This window comes from Ailuropoda melanoleuca, chromosome 17 (genome assembly GCF_002007445.2).
Source record: "Ailuropoda melanoleuca isolate Jingjing chromosome 17, ASM200744v2, whole genome shotgun sequence".
NCBI classification, from domain to species: domain Eukaryota; kingdom Metazoa; phylum Chordata; class Mammalia; order Carnivora; family Ursidae; genus Ailuropoda; species Ailuropoda melanoleuca.
In genome coordinates, this window is record NC_048234.1 from 10,131,296 (window position 1) to 10,154,676 (window position 23,381).

Sequence of the window (23,381 nt, forward strand, 5' to 3'; positions counted from 1 at the left end):
GTGTGTGTGGTGTGGTTGGCCGCTTCCTTCCCTCCTCCCCTTACTTCCTTTTTTTCTTGCCCTGCTACTTGAAGAAACCACGAACATCTGATCTTTGCTCTAGGCTTCAGGGCTGCTGTACAGTTTCGCAGGTTGTTAACTATACAAGTGCGTGACTCAGTTGGCCGAGTTGGTAGTCGAAGCTCCTCTCACCCTGTCACCCGGCTGGCTGTTAGTGCTCTGGTGAAGGTGGCTGTCTGCCTGGGGGAAGGACTGCTTTCTGACAATGGGCACAGAGGCGTTCTTGCCAAATGTCCCCAGGGCTATGCTGCCCTCGGAGGGTACCTTTCCCTAACCTGAGCGCAGACGCTATTCCAGGGTGGCTTTGAGGGGCATCCTTGCCTCCAGTGCTGCTGTCCAGTGCTCTCTCCAGGCACCACGGAGAACCTAGCTCTGTTCCCATGGGGAACCCCGAGGGGAGCCGGCAGCCTCTCAGGAGCCCCAGGCTCTGCAATGCCCAGAGGGTGCTGGGATGGAGAGAGCCAGGGAGGGGGAGCTTGCCCTCCAGCATCGGGGACCAGAGTCAAGCTCCGGGCCCCAGGAAATAAAAACGTTGGTTTGTTTTCATTTCCACCTAGACTTTTACTTAATTTATTTACCAAAAAAAACAAAAAACAAAAACCCAAAAAAACAGCCGGCATGTGCAATAAAACAAAAGCAGAAAATAACTCCAATCCCACCACTCCGAAGCAACAACTATTGATGACTTCTAAGATTTGAAAGTGTTTTTGAATAGGGAATATATGTGCATGGTATAAAATTCAAAAGGGACAAAAAAAGATCTCCATTCCCCCCCCCCCCAATTTCCTTTTTCAGACAAGCACTGTTACCAGAAATATCCCATTTATTTACATGCAATTGGATGTGTAGACATATTTATGTATTTTTCCCCACAAATGGTTGCGTTTCCAAACAGTTCTGGCTTCTGGCTTTTTTCCAGTTAATAGTATACCTTGGTGATATTTCTGTATCAGTGTACTGTCTTATTATTTTGAATGGTTTCATGGTATCTATTTTACTGGTGTACCAATATTTATTTCGGCAATCCTTAATTGATAGACATTTGGCCTGGCTCAGTATTTTACTATTATAAAGTGTTTCAGGGTCCCTTTGACACACGTAAATCTATCGTGTAAATTACCGGAAGTGGAAATGGTGGATCAGAGGGTATGTAACTTTACTAGAAATTGCCATCGTGCTCTCCACAGAGTCTCTAACATTGCATGCCTGTCAGTAGTGTATAAATAGCTAGCTTCTCTTTAATGAATCATTTCTGTACAGAATTGAGACTAACGTGGCTAAACACGTTTAAAAAAAAAGATTTTATTTATTCATTTGAAAGAGAGAACACAAAAGCAGGGGGGAGGGGCAGAGGGAAAGGGAGAAGCAGACTCCTAGCTAAGTGGGGAGCCTGATGTGGGGTTTGATCCCAGCACCCTGAGATTATGATCTGAGCTGAAGTCAAACACTTAACCGACTGAACCATCCAGGCATTCCCGGCTGTACACATTTTTTAAGCTTTACATTATATCAAAAGTGTTTAATCACATCAAAACTACTCATAAAGAACAAAATCCTTTAAAATCATAAATGTTCATTTTAGGAAGATAAACTTACTAATTAGTAATTACTTCTTTTTTTATTTTTTTAAAGATTTTATTTATTTATTTGACAGAGACAGCCAGCAAGAGAGGGAACACAAGCAGGGGGAGTGGGAGAGGGAAACAGGCTCCTAGCGGAGAAGCCTGATGTGGGGCTTGATCCCAGAACGCCGGGATCACGCCCTGAGCTGAAGGCAGACGCTTAACGACTGCGCCACCCAGGCGCCCCCCTTTTTTATTATTTTTTTTTTTATTTTTTTTTTAAAGATTTTATTTATTTATATGACAGAGATAGAGACAGCCAGCGAGAGAGGGAACACAAGCAGGGGGAGTGGGAGAGGAAGAAGCAGGCTCATAGCGGAAGAGCCTGATGTGGGGCTCGATCCCATAACACCGGGATCATGCCCTGAGCTGAAGGCAGACGCTTAACCGCTGTGCCACCCAGGCGCCCCGCCCCCCCTTTTTTAAAGCAAGCTCTGCACCCAACATGGGGCTCGAACTCAAGACACCCCAATATCAAGAATCCCATGCTCTACCAACTGAGCTAGTCAGGCAGCCCATAATTACCTTTTGGATATATATCTCTATATCTCTCTCTATATATACACTTTTATGTAGTTGTATTCACACACATATTTATATGTGTATGTATGTTTATTTAACTAAAATGAGATTGTACCATTCCTAACCTGCTTTCTAAAATTTAATGTATCAGGGCGCCTGGGTGGCTCAGTTGTTAAGTGTCCGCCTTCCGCTCAGGTCATGATCATGATCCCAGGGTCCTGGGATGGAGCCCCACATTGGTCTCCCTGCTCAGTGGGGAGTCTGCTTCTCCCTCTCCCTCTGCCTGCTGCTCCCTCTGCTTGTGCTCACTTTCTCTCCGTCAAATAAATAAAAATAAAATCTTAAAAAATATTTTTAATATATTGTAAACACTCTTCCTTGTTACTAAATATGATTGCGTCACTGGATTTTTCTCATTGTGCTATTATAAATAATACCGGGATGATGTTTGTATATATAATTATAATTTTAATTTTTAAAGTATGTCCTTAGGTCACAGGGCTTGGGTATTTTATAAGGTCTTAATACATATGGAGACTTGCAGTCCGGAGAGGCTGGTCCAGTGCCTGTCTTCTCAGGAGCAGGACGGGAGGCAACTTGTCCCCCCGCCCCCCCACCAACCAGCATCAGGGGCTATTTCTTTTCACAGTTTCTATGGAGGCTATTAGGAGCTATTGACTGACAGATTTTAAGTAGACAGATAACCAGATTTGCATTTCGACTCCAGCTTCAGGGCCTGATAGCTCGGTTGGTCCCATCTGGCCTCTAGGAGGCATTCAAGAGAGCAGGTCCCTAACCTGTTGCTATGGAGACAGCAACACAGGCCTTCCTCCGCCTGCCGGGCAGAGAGGACACTCCCTGGACAATGCACACCAAGGTCCTTTCTGTGTCAGGACTTCAACTTCAGCGAGTCCCTCTGCATTAGGCCTGCTTATTCCGTACATCTGGGAACACCAGCGGCTCATCTTTCCCAAGCCCTGACCGCGCGCCACACCCTTTACCGGCCGCCTACCCGGCATCATCTCCTCTGAGCTCGGTACCAGGACTGCGCTCCATTCCGCACGTGAGAGAACTGAGTCAGAGAGAGGTTACACACCTTGTCCATGGCTACGTGGCCAGTAAATCTGGCCTCACAGCAGAATGTGCCTGTGCCCTTGACCCCTGAGCGTCCCTGCCTCAGGCCACTTCCCTGGACTGTTGGCGGGACCTTGGGAGTAGCTTCCAACCCAGACCCCTCAGATGGCTTGTGTCTGTAGCACAATTTTAAGACACCAGTTTTTTCAGTGTTAAAAACAACAACAACAGGGGCGCCTGGGTGGCACAGCGGTTAAGCATCGGCCTTTGGCTCAGGGCGTGATCCCGGCGTTACGGGATCGAGCCCCACATCAGGCTCCTCCTCAATGAGCCTGCTTCTTCCTCTCCCACTCCCCCTGCTTGTGTTCCCTCTCTCGCTGGCTGTCTCTATCTCTGTCGAATAAATAAATAAAATCTTTAAAAAAAAACAACAACAACAGCAACAACAACACACAACTGTTCCAGATTTCCCTTCCTATTTCCTGCTTCCCTCAAAAGATGGGGAGCTGAGATATTTGATCGCAAGCTCCTCCGGGCTGGGCCCCCATCATAACAGTCTCAGGAGAAGATGCTGGGCCTGCTGTTCGGACTCTGGGAGCCCCAGTCAATTGAACGACAGTGATGTTAAATAGAGAAGCTTCCCCTGGATTCAAGTCTGATACAGAGGCCACAACGTCAATCAAAGGAGTCATGGTTGAACTCATTCAATATACAGACCGTGTGCATGCGAGCGTGTGTGTGTGTGTGTGTGTGTGTGTTTGGCGAGCCTGCTTTGGAAACAACATAAAAATACCGCCTGCGGCACCTGCACAGCGATTCCAGAGCACGTTTCGGAGCATTTACAATCAGCAGGTCTGTGCTAGGCGCCTGACCTACATCGTGCCTTTATGTAACCTGTTTCTCAGGAGAACGTGAGAAGCTAGCAGGCTGGCTGTTATCATCCTTGGGTTTGTTTGGCTTGTGCTGCTGTGGGGTTTTTTCCCCAGAGGAAGAAGCCAACATTGGGACAACCCATTGGCCTGCATGGCCCCCCTTTCGTTAGAGCCTCACAGCGCGGGCCCGCAGAGCCCTGGAAGGCCTCCCCACAAGGGGATCTCCTTTGGTCCAGGGTGATCGGCCAGCTCAAGGCCCGGCCCCAGGCTTTCCAGTCTTTGCTTCTCCTTGCGTTCCTTGGATCAGAAGACTCTTCAAGGCTTCAGAGGAAGTGCAGGGAGTTGATTCTCATGTACCTGGAGAAGAGCACGTAGAGGCGGCGAAACCAGAGCAGCTGGCTGCGATGGCAGGACATGGCTCTCTAGGAGAAGCAGAGAGGCCCAGTCATGGAACGCACGTACCGTCTCAGGCCTTCTTTCCTCACCTGGAGTCCCTCCTCCCACGAGCACATCTCATGCTGTAGCCTATTCCGGCTTCCCCCGGGACGCGCAAACCTCTCTGGATGGGCCTCCGATCGCTGCCTCCCCTGTCCTGTCTCTTACTGACAACCCAGTGATACAATCACATGAGGCTAATGGCGGCCATAGCACATGGTGGTCTTCGTGCATGACCTTGATTTAGACAGCACAGCTGGCATCCAGAGCCAGAGCCACGTGAATGACTCTGAAGCCCACGTTCTTAATGACCTTGCTCCGCTACGTGGCACAGATCACACGTCCGGGGAGGGTTTATGGGAAGCAAGCTAGAATACTATGCTCGAGGTCCTCTGAGTTAGGTAAGCTGGGAGGAAGAGGAAGAGGAGGAGCAGAAAACAGAAGACATGGACACATTCACACCAACGAGCACACGTGCGTATGGGGCTCTCCTCGCCACAATGTTTACTGTCTTGTTATCCAGACCTAGCGTAGTTCAGCTTTTAAACCACAGATCATAGTGACTGATGTAACTAGATATAACATATAAAAATGGTTCCTGCCTGTTTTGCTCTAAGTACCAAAAGTAAACTGCCTCTCAGAGCTATTATCATTGAAGATCTTTATGTAAAGAACTCATTTTATTTTCTTTTTTTAAGAGTTTATTTATTTATTTGTCAGAGAGAGCGCACAAGCAGGGAGAGTGGCAGGCAGAGGGAGAAGCAGCACTCCCCCTCCCCCGGGCAGGGAGCCTGACGCGGGACTCGATCCCAGGACCCTGAGATCACAACCTGAATGGAAGGCAGAGGCTTAACCGACTGAGCCACCCAGGCACCCCAAGAACTCATTTTATATTCATTGTCAGAACGCATGTGGCTATAGAGACGTAAATACACCTGTTACGATAACCACAAGCCGTCAGTGATAAAGGTTAATATCACCATACGATGTATTCAGGCAAAATATTATATAGCATTGTTTCAACAGGACATACAACTAAATTTTTCAACTAAAAGCATTTTCAGAAACGAAATGGATGTGAAAACTTACAGAAGAGTGTTCACATTTTGAAGACCATAGTAAAAACAAAATGTTTATTTTATTTTTTAAAGATTTTATTTATTTATCAGAGAGAGAGAGAGAGAGCACAAGCAGGAGGAGGGGCAGGCAGAAGGAGAAGCGGGCTCCCTGCCGAGCAAGGAGCCTGACACGGGACTTGATCCCAGGACCCCGGGAACACGACCCAAGTGGAGGCAGTTGCCCAACTGACCGAGCCACCCAGGCACATCCCCAAAATGTTTAGTTTAGAAAAACACTGAGAGAAGGGATGAACTTTGTAGTCCAGACACACTTGACTTGTCTGTTTGTAACAGCTGCCAAGTCACATGGGTTTCCTACATCATCCTGCCCCAAGTGGTCTAATTTTTAGGTCCCCTAACTTGCCAATGACTTTTCAGCACCCATTCAATAAAACAGGCACTTATTGTCAATGGTTTTTTACAAACTGTTTTTCTATTAGTTTTCCAATGGAATACAAAATATCAAAACTGTTTCTATCCGCCCCCCAACTTGAAGCATTTCCACTAAATTTCCTTCAAGGATATGATTTTGCTGGTTGTCCAGTACTGTATCATTCATCTGCTCAATATTAGTTCCTTTTTTGACTCTCATAAATCATGACTATCATAAAATACGAACATTCTTGCTCATAAATCTCTGAATACAGCTTTGCTCATTTCTTTAGGATAAGGTCCTCCAAATTAAAATGATTGAGTCAGAGTTAGTACAAATTTATTGAATTATACAAGTAATACATGATTATTTTAGAAATATTTTTATTATTTAATTATTTATTTTTAAAGTAAACTCTGTGTTCAGGGGCACCTGGGTGGCACAGAAGTTAAGCGTCTGCCTTCGGCTCAGGGCGTGATCCCGGCATTGTGGGATCGAGCCCCACATCAGGCTCCTCCGCTATGAGCCTGCTTCTTCCTCTCCCACTCCCCCTGCTTGTGTTCCCTCTCTCGGTGGCTGTCTCTATCTCTGTCAAATAAATAAATAAAATCTTAAAAAAAAAAATAAAGTAAACTCTGTGTTCAATGTGGAGCTCAAACTTATGACCCCGAGATCAAGAGTTGAATGCTTTACGACTGAGCCAGCGAGGTGCCCCTGTAACCTGTTTGTTTTTACTTAATTTATCAAGAATATCAAAAGGTGGGGCATCTGGGTGACTGTCGGATAAGCTTCTGCCTTCAGCTCAGGTCATGATCTCAGGGTCGTGAGACCAAACCCCATGTCGGGCTCTGCATTCAGTGCGGAATCTGCTTGAGATTCTCTCTCCCTCTCCCTCTGTCCTTCCTGCGAGCTCTCTCTCTCTCTCTAAAATAAATAAATTAATTTTTTTAAAAAAAGCAAAAAACTCCAAAAAAAACCCACCCCACTTCATCAGGGACTGAAATAATTACATTCTGGACATTCAAAGAGCTAAGTAGAAGAAAAACCACCTTAATGAAGAAGAAATTATGAAATTAAAAAGAAAAGGAAGTGAAACAATAGGTGGACATAAAAGAAAAAATGAAAAATTTTGGAAATGAAAACGAAACAGAGAACAGATGTGAAAGAACAATTAGGAGCCACAAAGCACAGATTAAGAGTCCTCAGTGCACATTCAGTAGGAATCCAGGAAGAGAACAGAGGGAACGTCACACAAGGGCTGTTGGAAGAGATAATAGGTGAGGATTTTGAAGAAGTGCCAACAGACAAGGGTCCCCACTTCGAGAGTGTGAAGCAGAATAAAGATGAACAAAGCTACCCTACACGTACTGTAATAAGACTGAAGAACTCAGAAACAGAAAGATGATCTTTTTAAAAAAAATACTTTATGTATTTGAGAGAGAGCACAAGCTCGAGGAGCGGCAGAGGGAGAGGGAGCCCGATGCTGGGCTCGATCCCAGGACCCCGGGATCATGACCTGAGCTACCCAGATGCCCCAAACACAAAGATAATCTTAAAAGTTAACATAAAAGAGATTAACTGCACATGAGTAATAAGATCACGCTGACAGTGGGCTCCCGTTGCCAAAGGATGAGGACGGGAGTTACATCTTCAAACATGCAGAAGGAAAATAGCTCAAATTAAACCTTTATTTACAGCTAGACTCATTCAGAAGAGGACATGCAAACACTCAAAGGCTAAGCGAAGTTGCCTTCCTTAGATCCTCACTGAAAAATTGCTGAAGAATCTGCACCAGCAAAAAGTGAACCCGGGGTAATATGCAGGATATAAGAAACAGGGAGGGCCAGGAATCTACTGTATATCAGTAATGATATTGTAAGGTACAGTACCAGGGCACCTGGGTCGTGCAGTCAGTTAAGCATCCGTCAGTTAAGCCAGTTGGTTCTGGCTCCGGTCATGATCTCAGGGTCCTGCGATCGAGGCGGATGCTGGCTCCCTGCTCAGCAGGGAGTCTGTTTCTCCCTCTCCTTCTGTCCCTCCCCGCACTCATACTCTTGTGCTCTCTCTCTCAAATAGATAAATCAAATATTTTTTAAAAATTAAAAAATGAAAATGACAACAAGAGTTTAAAGATAAAGGTATTAAAAAGTCCCATGTTGGGTGTGGAGCCAACTTAAAGAAAAAAAATAACAAAGGTATTTAAAGAAGATGAGCCAAGTGGATGCAAGTCCAAGAAAGCCATTACAGCAATGTTAAGATCAGAATAGAATTTAAGGCAAAACCATTAATAATGAGAGACATAGGATAATAAAAGGAATAGTCTACTAAGAAGATATAACAACCTTGATCTTTTGTGCACCAAACACAAATAAAGCCAACACAAAGACAAATGGACAAATGCAAACTCAGGGTAGGAGACCTCATACTTGCATCATAAAGTAATAGATCAAAAAGTTTAAAAAGTAGTTAGAATGTACAAGTTGTGGGGCGCCTGGGTGGCACAGCGGTTAAGCGTCTGCCTTTGGCTCAGGGCGTGATCCTGATGTTCTGGGATCGAGCCCCACATCAGGCTCCTCCGCTATGAGCCTGCTTCTTCCTCTCCCACTCCCCCTGCTTGTGTTCCTTCTCTCACTGGCTGTCTCTCTCTCTGTCAAATAAATAAATAAAATCTTTAAAAAAAAAAAAAAAAGAATGTACAAGTTGTGACCGAAATATGTACTAACCTTGATCTACTGGTTATATCTAGAATCTGAAATGCAGTCAGTAGAGCACACACATTCTTTTTAGATAAACATGTTAACATTTACAAAAACTGATCATAAAGTAGGTCATTCACTAAGGAATTCTCAGTAAGTTTCTAAAAACCAGTATTACAGGAGTGCCTGGGTCGCTTGGTTGGTTAAGCGACTGCCTTTGGCTCAGGTCATGATCCTGGGGTCCCAGGATCAAGTTCCGCATCGGGCTCACTGCTCAGCGGGCATTCTGCTTCTCCCTCTGCCCTCAATGCTCTCTCTTTCATTCTCTCTCTCTCAAATAAATAAAGAAATAAAATATATAAAAAAAAAACAACCCCACAAAAAACAAAACCAAACCAAACCAGTACAACACAAGCCCCATGTAATGACCAGAAAGCAATTCAATTCTAAATCAACAATAAAAAGGCTATAGGATGATTCTTGTTCTGGTAGCTACGTTCTATAAAGTTATTCAAACACTTGAATTAGTCAATACTGCATCATTGTTCCTATGGGAAATAAAGGTTTTGGTTCCTGAGAGCCTCTGGTCACAACATTCGCATCAACTGATCAGCACAAAACCTTGTTTTATGTGTGTTTCTGTTTAAAGACACCTTATTTAATATTATGTTATCAATTCATTCACCAAATTCATAGCCAATAGGGCTATAACTCATGCATGAATCAAGCTTATCTAAAACACATGCTTTCTCTGTAAGAGGTATCACAACTTTCATGCCCTTAGAATCATTAGCACTTGAATGGCGTACTCAGGAGACATTTTAAACGGTAAAATCAGGGGTGCCTGGGTGGCTCAGTCATTAAGAGGTCGTTAAGCGTCTGCCTTCGGCTCAGGTCATGATCCCAGGGTCCTGGGATCAAGCCTGGCATCGGGCTTTGTGCTCGGCGGGAAGCCTGCTTCTCCCTCTCCCACTCCCCCTGCTTGTGTTCACTCTCTCGCTGTCTCTCTCTGTCAAATAAATAAATAAAATCTAAAAAAATAAATAAATAAATAAACAGTAACATCATCAACAAAAAGCACAAAAATGAGAACAATATGGCACCAAATACACAACGGGAAGGATACTTGTTCGCCATATGAGAGCTGCAACAAGAAGGCAGAGGGCACCTTGTTCAACCTCAGTTGGGAACCTGCATGTGTTCATTGGTGGCAACTTAAAGCTTTTCACTGCCCTGCAAATACTCATGTCCACAAATGACCACAAAAGGACTGTATCAATTTTGGGGTAACAAGTAAATTTTAGCATGTGGGCACATTTACAAATATGGAACCTACGGATAATGAGGACTGACCCTATATATACACACATATGCATTTGTGAACTCTAAAATACACCCTTAAAAGCCTCGTGTATTAAAGAGGAACTCACAACGGAAACTATAAGTTACTTATAACTGAGTGACTGTAGAAGCATGTATCACAACTTGTCGGGTGCAGCTAAAGGAATACTTCAAGGGAAATTAATAGTATTAGAGAGTACTTTTAAAAAATGATTGAAAACAGAAAAAAAGCTAACCTTTTCAGTCCAAGAAATTAAAAAAAAAAGTAACAACGTAAAACCTGAATAAAGTAGAAGGGCAAAAACAAAGAACAGAAATGAATGAGCTATCAAATAAAACAAAGGAGAATTCACGTTTCTGGTCAGTGTTGCATTCTCAGTATCTAGCAAAGTGCCTCTTAGTAGGTATAAATGTTTATTGCAGACAGTCCAGAAAATAAAGTTAAGCAAAATAATAATAATAATAATTATTATTATTATCCTCAGTTCTCTTAGTTTTACTCATTGCTATTCTTCCCTCCCTGGTAGACTTAAGGCAACTGGGGGTCACACCAGGAGGCAGATTGGAACAATTCTCCTTAACTGCTTGGTCCTTAACTCCATGGTTTTCAGAATCACCCGCCCTAGTGACAGCTAAGAGTTTTCGCTATGAGGGCTTCACTGGGCCTGACATTTCCTCAATAGGCAAATAAGCCTCTGGTGGTCTATCCTATTGGCTCTCTACAGAGGTTCCTGGCAGGTCTGAGTTCCTCTATGTACCTCCATGCCGTGGAATGCAGGCACCCATTACAATTCTAATGCATCATGACATAGAAGAAAATGGTCATAATCTTGTTAGAACAGGTTTTAAACAGTAGGCACCATGTGATTCCATTAAAAAATACATCTATATTAACAATGATTATCTCTGAGTGGTGGCATTCAGGGTAATTTGTATTGATTATCTTTATTTTCTTCTTGATGCTTTTATATAAAGTATTTCTACATGTTCTACAACGAGCATGTATTTTTACTTTTAAAAAAGCATGTGTTCTGTTTATGATCAGAAAAAAGGGTGAAAGTCCTTGATAATCTATGACTGTCAAGGTCTAGCTGGGATAGTCCCAACACTCAGATGCTGAACCACTATGCAAGGTCTTTGCATAGGGGTCGTGAGGAGCCGGGGGGCCTCTGGGACACAGATCTGGAGGGAGGCTGGCTGGGAATTCACAATCCTCACCTTGGCCTGTGCCACTTCTTTGCTGGTGAGCACGAAGAGGACATCCCGGGTATGAAGCAGAGAAAAGGGCAGGTCCAGAAGGGAGATGTACTTGCGCAACACATTGACCGACTGAAGGGTGAGCACGGAGCACCCTGGTTGGGGGAAGCGGAGAGGGGAGAAGTGAAGAGTCTAGTTGCTTCCAGGCAGATTTTTCCAGAGCACCCTCCCCCTCCCTTGGGGCTCAGGGCAGGGCAGGACCGTGGCCACGGAGTTGCTCTTTGCTCATCATTCTCCCAGACAGGAAGAGTGAAAGGGCCACAGAACATGTGGCCGGCTCCCCTCTACTCACGACAAGCCCTAGCAAGATAAGGTTGGTTGCTAGGGGTTGGAAACTGGCTACCTCAAGGTCAGGGGAAAGGTGATGAATACCAGAATTTCAGGAGTGGGAGGCAAGAGACCTAGTTTCTGCTCTGACACTCAAGACCTGACAGACTTGGGAAAGTCCCTTCAGCTCTCTGAGACTCAGTTCCCTCATCTCTAAAGTGGTGTGGACAGTGTGGGAGCCTGTCTTACAGGGTTGATATCAGCCCGCTCAGAAAGAACACTCTCCGCTGTGTTTTCATAGGCTTCAACTTCAGATCACTCCTGGGGCATGTCTACTATTCCCACTGACAGACCAGAAATTGGTCCAGAGAGTTAAGCGCCGGTGTCACACAGTAAATGGCCAAGGAGGGGTCAAACACCTTCTAACTCAAGCAGGTTAACCCGTCAAGCACCCATTTACAGCCTGGCTAAGTAATTGGGGGCTGGGATGTGAGTTTAGATGGACAGACTGAAAGACCACTGGGGGTAAAAAAAGACCCACCTGGGGAGAAAGCTAGACAGATGAGCGGGCAAGGCCTGCTGAAGGGACAAGGGTGGGCACCTAATTTCAAGTGTCCACTTGACTGGATCACAGGGTACCCAGATATTTGGCTGATTATTTCTGGGTGTGCCTGGGAGGGTGTTTTTGGATGAGACTAGCATTTAAATCAGTGAACTCAGGAAAGCAGATTGCCCTCCCCAGTCTGGGTGGGCATGGACCAATTCACTGAGGGCCTGAATAGAAGAATAGGTGGAAGAAGGGCGAATCTGTTCTGTTCTGCTTGACTGTTGAGCTGAGACACTGGTCATCTCCTGCCCTTGGACTGGGATTTACACCACTGGCCCTCCTGCTTCTCAGGCCTTTGGACTCAGACTGACGTACACCACTAGCTTTCCTGGGCCCCAGTTTGCAGATGGCAGATTGTGGGACTTCTCAGCCTCTGTACTTGTGTGAGCCAAGTCCTTATAATAAGTCTCTTTTATATATGTATCTCCTATTGGTTCTGTTTTTCTAACACATTTGGCTTCCCTTCACACCCAGAGGCTGCCTGGCTGGCACGGCATTTCCCAATGGATACAATCTGGTTTTAAAGCCTGAGGACCCACGCGGACAGACACAGTGAGCGGGGTCAGAAAGAGTGTGGCCCAGCCTCCCCAGCCCCACCTTGGCTTGACCTAGGGCAGTTCTCCATATATTTACAAATTTCACCCAATAAGTTTCTTAGAGGGATAGTAACTAGCAGACTTTTGCAAAAGAGACAACTTACCTTTAGGTAACTTCCCTTCTGAATGCAGGGTCCTGGTGGAGGAAAGGACAGGAGTGACAGGGAGCAAGAATTCCTTTGCAGTTAACAGGAAGAGCCTTCAGAGTATAGGGGTCAAGGGCAGGCCTCTCCAACACCGGCCATGATGGCATGTAGATTACTTTGAGTTAAAAGCAATCAAAACCCAGCAAATTCAGGAGAACCACTTTGCACCCCCCCCCCCAACCACCTAAACTTACATTGGAAAGGGGGCCTGTACCAGGAAGAGAACTAGTCGTAGAGATTCCTTTTCACCTAAGACACTTATGTGCATAACAGGGCCACCTCTGTTTTCCAAACATCTCCTATGACCTTCCTGCTAATGGTCTCCCTCTCCTTGTATACTCCCATCCCGCTCCTGAGCTCAGGATGACATACAAACCTCATGTTGCCTGACAGTCTCTGGAATTTCATGTTTGTGTCGATTACCCATAGGACGAAACTAAATTTTGTTTTCTCCTTTTAATCTCTCATGGAATTTAATTCTTAGTCTAGCTAGAGGAACCTTATACAGAGGAATATTTCTTCCTCCCCAATAGCAGTAAGGCCTGCCAGACCCTATGATCCCTCTGTAGGTTTCTGGGCAGTTTCTTTTGTATCAATCACCATTGGTGTGCCATTGGTCTGCAATCCCAGAAACCTGGCTACAGCTGAAGGGACAAGGGTGGGCACCTTCCCCAAGGTCAGCCTATCTGGGGGCTGAGCAATGGTTATGAAGTGCTCTGGTCCAAGCTTTGCACCTAAGACATAAAGGTAACGACAATGTACTCTTCAAAGTTTTTCTCTTTTGAAATTGTAATGTGAGTGTGACAGGAGACTATTTTAAAATATTCATTGATATTTCTTCCCTAATAGTTCTTTCTTCTTTTCAACCTCCCCTGCTCCCATCTTCGCATAGTGAAGGCCATTCTATATTCCTTGCCTTAAAGGAATGTGAGGCCAATCCAAGAGCAATGAACTCCAACTCTCTCGCCTGCTTTTGTTTGAAAGCAGAGATGGAGAAAGATGGGATAAGTGGTCCCACCCCACCACCAACACACAGACCACATACTCCTATGAAATGGATTCCAGTCCTACTTCTGCCATTGTTCAGCCTGGCAGTGCTGGAAAAACCACTTCACTTTCTCAGTTAAATGAGGTGGTTGGACTTAATGATAGGTGAGATCATTTCTAACTTCACATATTTCACTGCTCTAGTCTGAGAATGTTGGGCATGTTTACAAGAAGGTTTTAAAGCAAGTCCTTCACTTCAAGTTGCCCCTTTCCTTCCCCAGGGCCTGGGCCAGGTCTACCACTCCTCCACTCAGGGAACCCGGGAGAAGTACTCCTCTAGAGGGTGGGAAACATGGTATATGTTTGTAAGTCCCTCAATATCTTTGAGGTGCATTTTTTTTTTTACCAGTAAAATACAGATCCCTATCAGTAAAATAGAGTGACTAAGAAGAACAAAAATTTTCCTGTTACATATGTATATCTTCCTTCTCCAAAGAAAGAGGTGATATAGTGTACAAAATGTACAATGGAAGATAACAAAAGAAATTAGAATACAAGGAGAAAAGGGACGCCTGGGTGGCTTAGTCAGTTAAGCGTCTGCCTTTGGCTCAGGTCATGATCCCAGGGGTCCTGGGATCGAGCCCCGCATCAGGCTCCTTGCTCAGTGGGGACCCTGCTTCTCCCTCTGTCTGCCACTCCCCTTGCTTGTGCTCACTCTCTCTCTCTTTCTCTGACAAATAACTAAATAAAATCTTTTAAAAAAGGGAGAAAAAGAAGATGAAGCCAAGAGGCACACTGATTTACAGAACTCAGTCCTTCAAATCTCCCCCATGTACTACATGGGGTTGAGAATTTGGCCCTAAAGCTCTCTGTGGCCAAAGCAAAGAGAGAAATAAAATGTTACCCCATTTTTCCGTAGGAGTTGAGGAGACAAAACGATAATAATAAGACAACTTAGGGAGGGATTTCTCACACACAGGGTGTGGTGAGATGTAGTGAGTAATGTGGCCAACACTGGCTCTCTGTACCTCAGTGGTCAGTTCCACGAGGCTCAGACAGTGGCGGGGGGCAGGGAAGCGCTTCAGAAACCATCACCCTGAGCAAATGAACAGACCCTCTCCCACCTCCAACACGCAGAGTCGTACCTCACAGCTGCATACAGAGCAACGTGATTGCGGTGACCACTGACTCCTCCTGCGTCGAAAGTCACCACCTGTAGAGAAACAGGGTGGTCACTCCTGACTGAATTCTTTCTCCGCCTCAATTTCCACATAGCATCCCCATCCCCCCGGCAAGAAAAGGAGCACTCAGAACCCTGAAATGTTTCCAATTCTGTGTTCGGAGTGGATCAGTGGGATAGAACCATTGCGTTGGCCAGTTGTGTGGACTGTGTGCGTGGGTTTTACTATTTACTCTTGTTCCGGGCCAGTGGAGCAGAGTGGAATTCGGTCATGATAGAAACCTGGGTAGAGTATCTTGGTTTCTTATCTACCTGGCCATTTATTAGCACTTTTCGTTTTCCTGGCTGGCTGCTGTGTGAACTTCGTTCTTGTAGATGCTGCCTGATTTATTTGGCCCCTTTTCCTTGTGCCTTACTGAGGGCACAAAGGCTTTGAGGGACAACGTCCACCATGCCCTGGGGTTAAAATTAAAATCACAGAAGTCTATTTACTATCTACTTATTAATGATAAGCTTAGTCTGGGTTCCAACATTTCATTTCTGCACAGATGGATTAAGAAAAAAACCCAAATTAGTTTGAATAATAATCATGTTAGTTTGGATAATAAAAAGAAATATAAAAAAGAGAACAGGGACTCAGAAAAAGGAACAGGAGTGGCTGGTTAGGGGTAGTGGAAAGAGGAAAGCTGTCTCCAAGGAAAGAGGACTAAAGGGACCACAACTGGGATTGGTATAGGCTGAGAAGGACCTCCCCATTGGTCTTCCTATTTTATTTTATTTTATTTTATTTTTAAGATTTTATTTATTTATTCGACAGAGATAGAGACAGCCAGCTAGAGAGGGAACACAAGCAGGGGGAGTGGGAGAGGAAGAAGCAGGCTCCTAGTGGAGGAGCCTGATGTGGGGCTCGATCCCAGAACGCCAGAATCATGCCCTGAGCTGAAGGCAGACGCTTAGCAACTGTGCCACCCAGGCACCCCAAAAATCTTAAAAAAAAAAAAATATATATATATACAGTGCCAAAGATTTGCTTCGAAATAATAGAGGAGGTGGGGGAGGTGAACAGGTGTTTAAATGAAACTAATATTGACTGTGAGTTAATAATTACGGGAGCCGAGTGATAGGAACATGGAAGTTCATTAAACTATTCTCTCTAAAGTTGCAGGCTCAAAATTCTTCCTAATGTAAAATTAAAAAAAAAAAAGAGTTAAAGGGTTATAAAAAGCGAATCAAGGACACGTGTCATTATTCAATGGTCAAACCCCGTAGATTGCACAGTGCTAAAAATAGACCCTCATGTAAACTATGGACTCAGGGGTGATGATGTGTCAGTGTTGGTTTATCGATCGTAAAAAATTGTGGGGGACAGGGAGCTTCTGTGTACTTTTTGCTCAACTTTGCTGTGACCCTAAAACTACTCTAAAAAATACAGTCTATTAAAAAACGTAAACCGTGGGGCACGTGGCTGGCTGTGTCGGTAGAGCATGTGACTCTTAATCTCAGGGTTGTGAGTTCAAGCCCCATGTTGGGCACAGAGCCTGCTTTAAAAAAAAAACAACAAAAACCCGAAAACAAAACGTGAAACCGTGTTAACTCAAGTTACCTGTTCTGATCCCACTGTTGCATGGAACACAATGTTGACTCAAGTCTACTCTTACCTCAGACCCTACTTAACCCCTCCCCCTGCTGTTGGGTGGGTCACAGAACCCCACCGCTGGAAGTTATTTCAAGGTTCAACTTGTTGGTCGTCTCATTTGCAAGATCAGAAAAGCAATACCTGCTCTGCCTTCCTCCCGGGGTTGAGGTGAAGACACAACAGCATGCGGAAATGCTTACGACTGTGTACGTACAACAGGAAAGCCTAGAGCGTCTCATCTCCAGGCCCGCTGCTGTCAGTAGAGTGTAATAGGGGGGCCAGTCATTACCCTGGCCATGCTGGAGAGCATTCCCTAGGTTAGGGGGGATTTGGGGCCCGGTGGCACTCAGCTCAATCACTTTTGAAATTCTCCTAGGTCTCTGTTTCTTCCTCATCCTGCATCTTCCTAGAGTCTCCCTCTTTCCTTCTGTCGCAAGGAGGTCTGAGCGGAATTGCATCCAGATCTCTGGACTTTTACAGATTTGTACGTTGCAACAGTGAATTGCATCCAGATCTCTGGACTTTTACAGATTTGTACGTTGCAACAGTGACTCTGTTTTTTTAAAGATTTTATTTATTTATTTATTTATTTATTTATTTATTTATTTATTTGACAGAGAGAGAGAGAGACAGCCAGGGAGAGAGGGGAACACAAGCAGGGGGAGTGGGAGAGGAAGAAGCAGGCTTCCCAGTCCCTTCCCAGGGAGCCTGATGCGGGACTTGATCCCAGGACTCTGGGATCACGCCCTGAGCTGAAGGCAGACACTTAACGACTGAGCCACCCAGGCGCCCCTGGAAATCTCTGTTTAAATGAAATCTTACTCAGACCCCAGGAGGTAATGGTGGGGCTGCTCTGGTTTCTCTATGGTGGTGGTTCTCAACTGGGGGCAATGTTGCCCCAGGGACATCTGGCCATGTCTGGAGATAGACTTGTTGTGATGACTGAGGGGTGTTGCCACTGGGTAGAGAGGGGGGCTGTCAGTGGGGAGAAACCCACGATGCTGTTAAGCATCGTACAAGGCACAGGATGGTCCCCCACAGCAAACAATGATGGGGCCCCAAATGTCACGGTGCCCTAAGGGAGCAGGGACTCGGTGTGTTTGGTTCACGGCTATCTCGCCAGTTCACAGCAAGTAGTGAATATCATACAGCAGGTGCTCAGTAAGTATTTGTTGAGTGAAAGGTTGAGATAGGGGTCAGGCCCCGGACCTTGCCTGCTTGCCACCGAAAGACACTACCGAACCCCTAGGCTGCTTTCTGTAGAGGGCAGCATTACAATGCTCTTCAAAGCCATGTTCTGGCAGCTCAGCAAACATGGCGGCGCCGGGACCAGATAGCACCCGGTTTCCTTCCATCTCACGGTGCTAACGACTGCAGAGCCAGCTTTCGGCTTGGACGGAGGAAAGCTTCTGGTATCATCCCAGCACAGCCCAGGTGAGAATCTATCTTCCCATGTCTTAGCTCACTGCTCCTCACTCTGTCTCTGCTTCCATGTTTGTCTGCTCTCATTGTGCAGCAAATACTTCCGGTCTGGAGGGGGCACCTGCACCCTCTGATCCTGCCACGGAGTGACTTCTCACCTGTCTACTACTCAGCCTTCGCCCTGGCCTGGCAGGGCCTGGGGGACTGTGGGAAAGCCCATTTCACTGCATCATGGGGGCCGAGTGTGATTATGGCCACTTATGTCCACACTGGCAATGGTCATAGCGTGGTCTTATACTCCTGCTGTTTCATTAAGTGCAGGCCGGGGAAATCATTCCTCACTGCACCGTGATAGCCGAGAGTTTCCTTATTCACAGCAAGGTGTGTGAAAGAGCTATTTTAAAATGGTATCCTTATGTATGGAAATTAAATCAATTCAGGATCGTCCTGATGATAAAGGCCCCTCGCTCGCTGGAATGAACCTGAGCACCTCAGACAACAGGAAAGACCTCCGGGCAGCCAGATGGTAGCTAACCCCCTGGGCAGTCTGGGGACGAGCATGGTCTGGGGTCTGTTCTCATTCTTGGGGATATAAAAATATCATGGCAGTCTTTGCCTTCATGGGCCCTCCAGCCTAGTTCATAAATCATGGTCTGTACTTCAGACCCCTCCCTGGATGCTCAGAGCTGTGGTCAGCTGTAACACAGTCTACAATAGAAACCTGGCCCCTTGGCAAGGACCAATCCTGTGCACCAGTGTGCAGTACTTACGGGCCAGACCAAAGGGGGCCAAATTCAGAAAGATGGGAGTTTATCTCACAAGCGAAGTGACTGGGAAAACCAGCAGTTGTATGCACTGAAGTAGGGAAGGGATTAGAGTATTTGAGGACCGGTCCTGGGGAAGCCAGTCCTATGGGAAAACGGGGTCCCTGGGGGTATGGCAGCACAGTTCACACCCTCACCGTGTTCTTTCAGCCTGGCCCCCAAGACCAGCTCTGTCTCCACATCTGGGCTGGAGCCCTGATGAGTTCTGCCTGCATAGGCTGGAGTGGGATGGGCAAGAGAAGCAGGCAAACCCAGTCGGCAGGGTGGGCCTTTGACTCTGAAGCCTGTGGACCCTTCCTTCCATCTTTCACACTCAGATCCTCTTGGAAAGTAAAGCTAGGAGGTGTAGGGCTGCCAGCTGCTGGTGGCCATTTTTTCCAGCTGGGAGAAAGAATGAAGCTAGAGCCCAGACCACGATGGAGGACAGCCCCACCAGGAGCGGGGGGCCCTCCTGCATCTCTGCCTGTACGTGAATCCGAGGGAGCCAGTCAGGTGCCACTTTTGTCTGTGTGGATTATGTTTCAGTTGTGTTTCTGTCATGAGACAACAAGATGGTCTTCAGTAAACATAAATAAATAAATATAGGGGCTCCTGGGTGGCTCGGTCGGTTAAGTGTCTGCCTTTGGCTCAGGTCGTGATCTCAGGGTCCTGTGATCGAGTCCCACATCGGGCTCTTTGCTCAGAAGGGAGCCTGCTTCTCCCTCTCCCTCTGCCTGCGGCTCCCCCTGCTTGTGCTCTCTCTCTCTCTGTCAAATGAATAAATAAAATTAAATTTAAAAAAATAATAAATAAAAATATGTGAACACCAAAAAAAAAAAAAAGAGAAGAAAAAGAAAGGACGGAAGGAAGGAAGAAAAAAGCTACATGAAATATGCTGAAAGAAAAAGAAAAAAACCAGAGCAGTCTGACCAATATGTCACGGAAAACCTGCTCTTAGGAAAGGTCTAATAGGGGCAACCGGGCTGGCTCAGTCAGTAGAGCATGTGACTCTTGATCTCAGAGTTATAAGTTCGAGCCCCACGTTGGGTGTAGAGATTACTTTAAAAAAATCATAAAATCTGGGGTGCCTGGGTGGCTCAGTCGTTAAGCGTCTGCCTTTGGCTCAGGGCGTGATCCTGGCGCTCTGGGATCGAGCCCTGCATCAGGCTCTTGGCTGGGAGCCTGCTTCTTCCTCTCCCACTCCCCCTGCTTGTGTTCCCTCTCTCGCTGGCTGTCTCTCTCTCTGTCAAATAAATAAATAAAATCTTTAAAAAAAAATAAAATCTTAAAAGAAAAAAAGTCTAATAAATCATTTCACTCGGTGAATTAAGCACCGTTTCTGCCAGCAGAACTCATGAAAACATAAACCAAAAGATTAGGGCTTTAAGTGGTAGAATTTTAGGCATTAACGCATGAAGGATTATTATTATCACTTTAGAGGTGGACAGTAAGTCTTCTCAGCAGCCTTAATGTCGACCACTGGCCAGGCTCGGTCCAGAGGATCCCGGTAGAGCTGAGACGGGGGCTCCCACCCTTGTTCACCTCTGCAAGGAAATAAGAATCTCCACTACGGCTCTGCCTCTAACGTGTTCTCCCTGCAGTGCATGTGAATATAGCCTTGTGTTTTCCAGAATGAGAAACTGGTGCTTAAAATCCTATCTTCACCCCTTGCTGACCTCAGGCAAGCTTCTCAGCCTCTGGAAACCTGAGTTTCCTCAATGTCAGATGAGAATTCCAGTAATATCAGCCTCTTAAAGTTAAAACGGTCCCTTGCATATGAAAATGCTTGGTAAAAGGTGTGAAGTTCTGTACAGACAGGAGTCATACCTCGGGCTCCTGGGGCCCTGAGTTTTTCGAAGGCAGGACAGAGGTTGGGGTTGGGGATGGTTAAAGAGGACACAATTCGGAAAAAACCTCTTCCTTCACCTGAGACGGTTTGGTGACACAGTCTCACAAAAGGTGTGTTTGTTCCTCCGTCGGTTTATTTTTTTGTTTTTCTTTTTAAATTTCATTTATTTGTATTATTTTTATTTTATTTCATATAAATATGTAAATCTATTTATAATAATTTATTTAAATAAATATATATTTTATATAAATAAAATTTAAATAAAATTTTTTATTTATTTTTAAAAATATATTTTAAATATATTTATTATATTTTCTTTTTAAAGATTCTACTTATTTATTTGAGACAGTGAGCAAGAGGGAGAGACAGAACGAGTGGAGGGAGGGGCAGGGGGAGAAGGAGAAGCAGACTCTTCGCTGAGCAGGGAGCCTGATGTGGGACTCAATCCCAGGACCCCGGGATGATGATCTGAGCCAAAGGCAGATACTTAACCAACTGAGCCACCCAGGTTCTCCCTGCTCTGGAGGTTTAAGAGAGCTCTGGGGGAGGGGAGCCACAGGTAAAGGTGTGACCGGGATCCCAGCTTTGCATTCAGGGAGGGTGTCCGCTTACCAGGTTGATGCTGCTCGCTTCTATGTGCTGGAGGAGGACGCTAGCCACAAGCTCTGTGTCCCACTGCACACCTGGGTCATCTGGGAAATCCCTGGAAGGAAGAAACACCTTTTCTAATCAGGTATGAACTTCTCCCTAAGCTCTGGTAGGTGTGTGCCCGTCCCGTGATAGGAACTGTACGGGGTGGGGGGGCACCCTTAAGGATCTGGATTCAGTGAAAGGGGTAAGGCTGAGAAACGTGATGCAACTAGAAATCAGTGCACACCTCCACACAACACACTTTTCAGAGCTTTGCGCTCGCTGCTGAGGGGAGGAGACAGACGCCAGGGAGACAAGGCTTGGATCTGAAGCTGGGGAGACGCATGGGTTAGAAACAAATGGGGACACACCGCAGAATGGTATGTATCTTTACAAGAATAAGAGCAATAGTGTCTTACGAAAAAGTACAAAGCCGTGTTACTTCATTTAAGCTCATGACCAGTGGGGGAAGGAGCCTTTACAGATGAACTTATCTAACTTCAAGCCCGCTTGCAAGGTTGTTGGAGGTGGATTCAAACCCGGGCTTTCTGACTGCAGCGCCAAGATGTTCTAGCCCTAGGGAGCCAGCGACATCCTCCCTCCCATGGGGCTGGTCTCAGGGGCAGAGGTCTGCACCTCGTGTGTGTTTCCAGTCGGCCATACCATAGCTCTATCCTCCTATGTCTCTTTGTTGCGCATCGATCTAGGGTTTCACCTAGTATGAGGCCAAAGCCTCAATCTGACCTCGGTTGGAGAATATTACTGATAGTCTTTTTATTTGTTTATTTATTGAATTTTTAAAATGTAATCTCTACTCCCGAAGTGGGGCTTGAACCCATGACCCCGAGATCAAGAGTAGCAAGCTCCACCGACTGAGCCAGCCAGGCACCCCTATCCATAGACTTATAAATAGATACCCACCTCTCTTTGGCTCAGGTCCTGTGGCAACACCCACGGTGCTACTAAGAGGACACAGACTCTCTTTGCTCCCCACCAGACAAGCTGCTCTAACCTCTTTCTGGACAAAGACCATGCACTGACCGTCTTCAGACTCTGTTCAGGGGAGAGTCACTGGAAGCTTTTCAGCAGGAAAATGACATGAGCCTCGGCACGAAATAATGCATGTATTCCACTGCTACACTGGCGACCTCTACCCAACCCCCGGGGTGCCTTCCAGAGAGGACAGCTTTATGCTTTTCTAAGCACTGTCCTGCCAGCCATCCCTGCGACTCTCATCATGTTCCTGCAGTGAGCAGGACAGACAGCTCGGCTGGTGGGGGGACGACGGGGAAAAGCGAGAAGGAAGGGAAGCACCTGTGCAAAGTCCAGCCTTGTTCTGTGGGAATGGAGCTGAATATGGCGTGTGGAATGTGACTGACAGAGCAGAACAAGACTGCCGGACGGATACAGGAATCAGGGAAAACACCCTGGGGTGAAAACAGCTGCATACAAGCTCCTGGCTGGGAGGTCCACATGAACGTATCCAGGCATCATTTTGGAAAGGGAGTACGTGGATAACATTCACGTGGAGAAGCAGTCTAAGAGAGAGGGTGGGAGGATTGTTGCTAAGTCTATTACTTCTCAGGTCTGAGTGCTGAGAGATGACTCCCTGAGTAGGAAAGCTCATCGCCACCTTCATTTATCTTCAGAGAAGGGACACCTGCTATTCTAGGGCTCTGTACTTGGAGTGGGCTCAGGGGCGACTCCATGCTATTCTGGCCATGGATAAGGAAGCTGGTTATTTGGGGGCCTTTGGAATATAAATATCCCCTTGGGGCCCCTGGGTGGCTCAGTCAGTGACGCGTCTGCCTTTGGCTCAGGTCATGATCCCGGGGTCCTGGAATCGAGCCCTGCATCGGGCTCCCTGCTCAGCGGGGAGTCTGCTTCT

At 46.0% G+C, this 23,381-nt stretch overlaps 1 protein-coding gene across 2 annotated transcripts in view; it reads right to left on the reverse strand.

The window, feature by feature from the left end:
* Window positions 1-4,011: 4,011 nt before the first annotated feature.
* PIGL (phosphatidylinositol glycan anchor biosynthesis class L) overlaps window positions 4,012-23,381 on the reverse strand; it is a 74,628-nt gene continuing 55,258 nt past the window's right edge. The window contains exons 3-7 of one of the 2 annotated variants that reach the window (XM_002920864.4): window positions 21,476-21,566; window positions 15,119-15,186; window positions 12,945-12,976; window positions 11,332-11,465; window positions 4,012-4,572 (exon numbers count right to left, since the gene is read on the reverse strand). In XM_002920864.4, the coding sequence (XP_002920910.1) occupies window positions 4,474-4,572; window positions 11,332-11,465; window positions 12,945-12,976; window positions 15,119-15,186; window positions 21,476-21,566 (424 nt within the window). In that variant the 3' untranslated portion in view covers window positions 4,012-4,473. The remainder of the gene's footprint in view (window positions 4,573-11,331; window positions 11,466-12,944; window positions 12,977-15,118; window positions 15,187-21,475; window positions 21,567-23,381) is intronic. The other variant, XM_019801390.2, reaches the window with a different exon arrangement.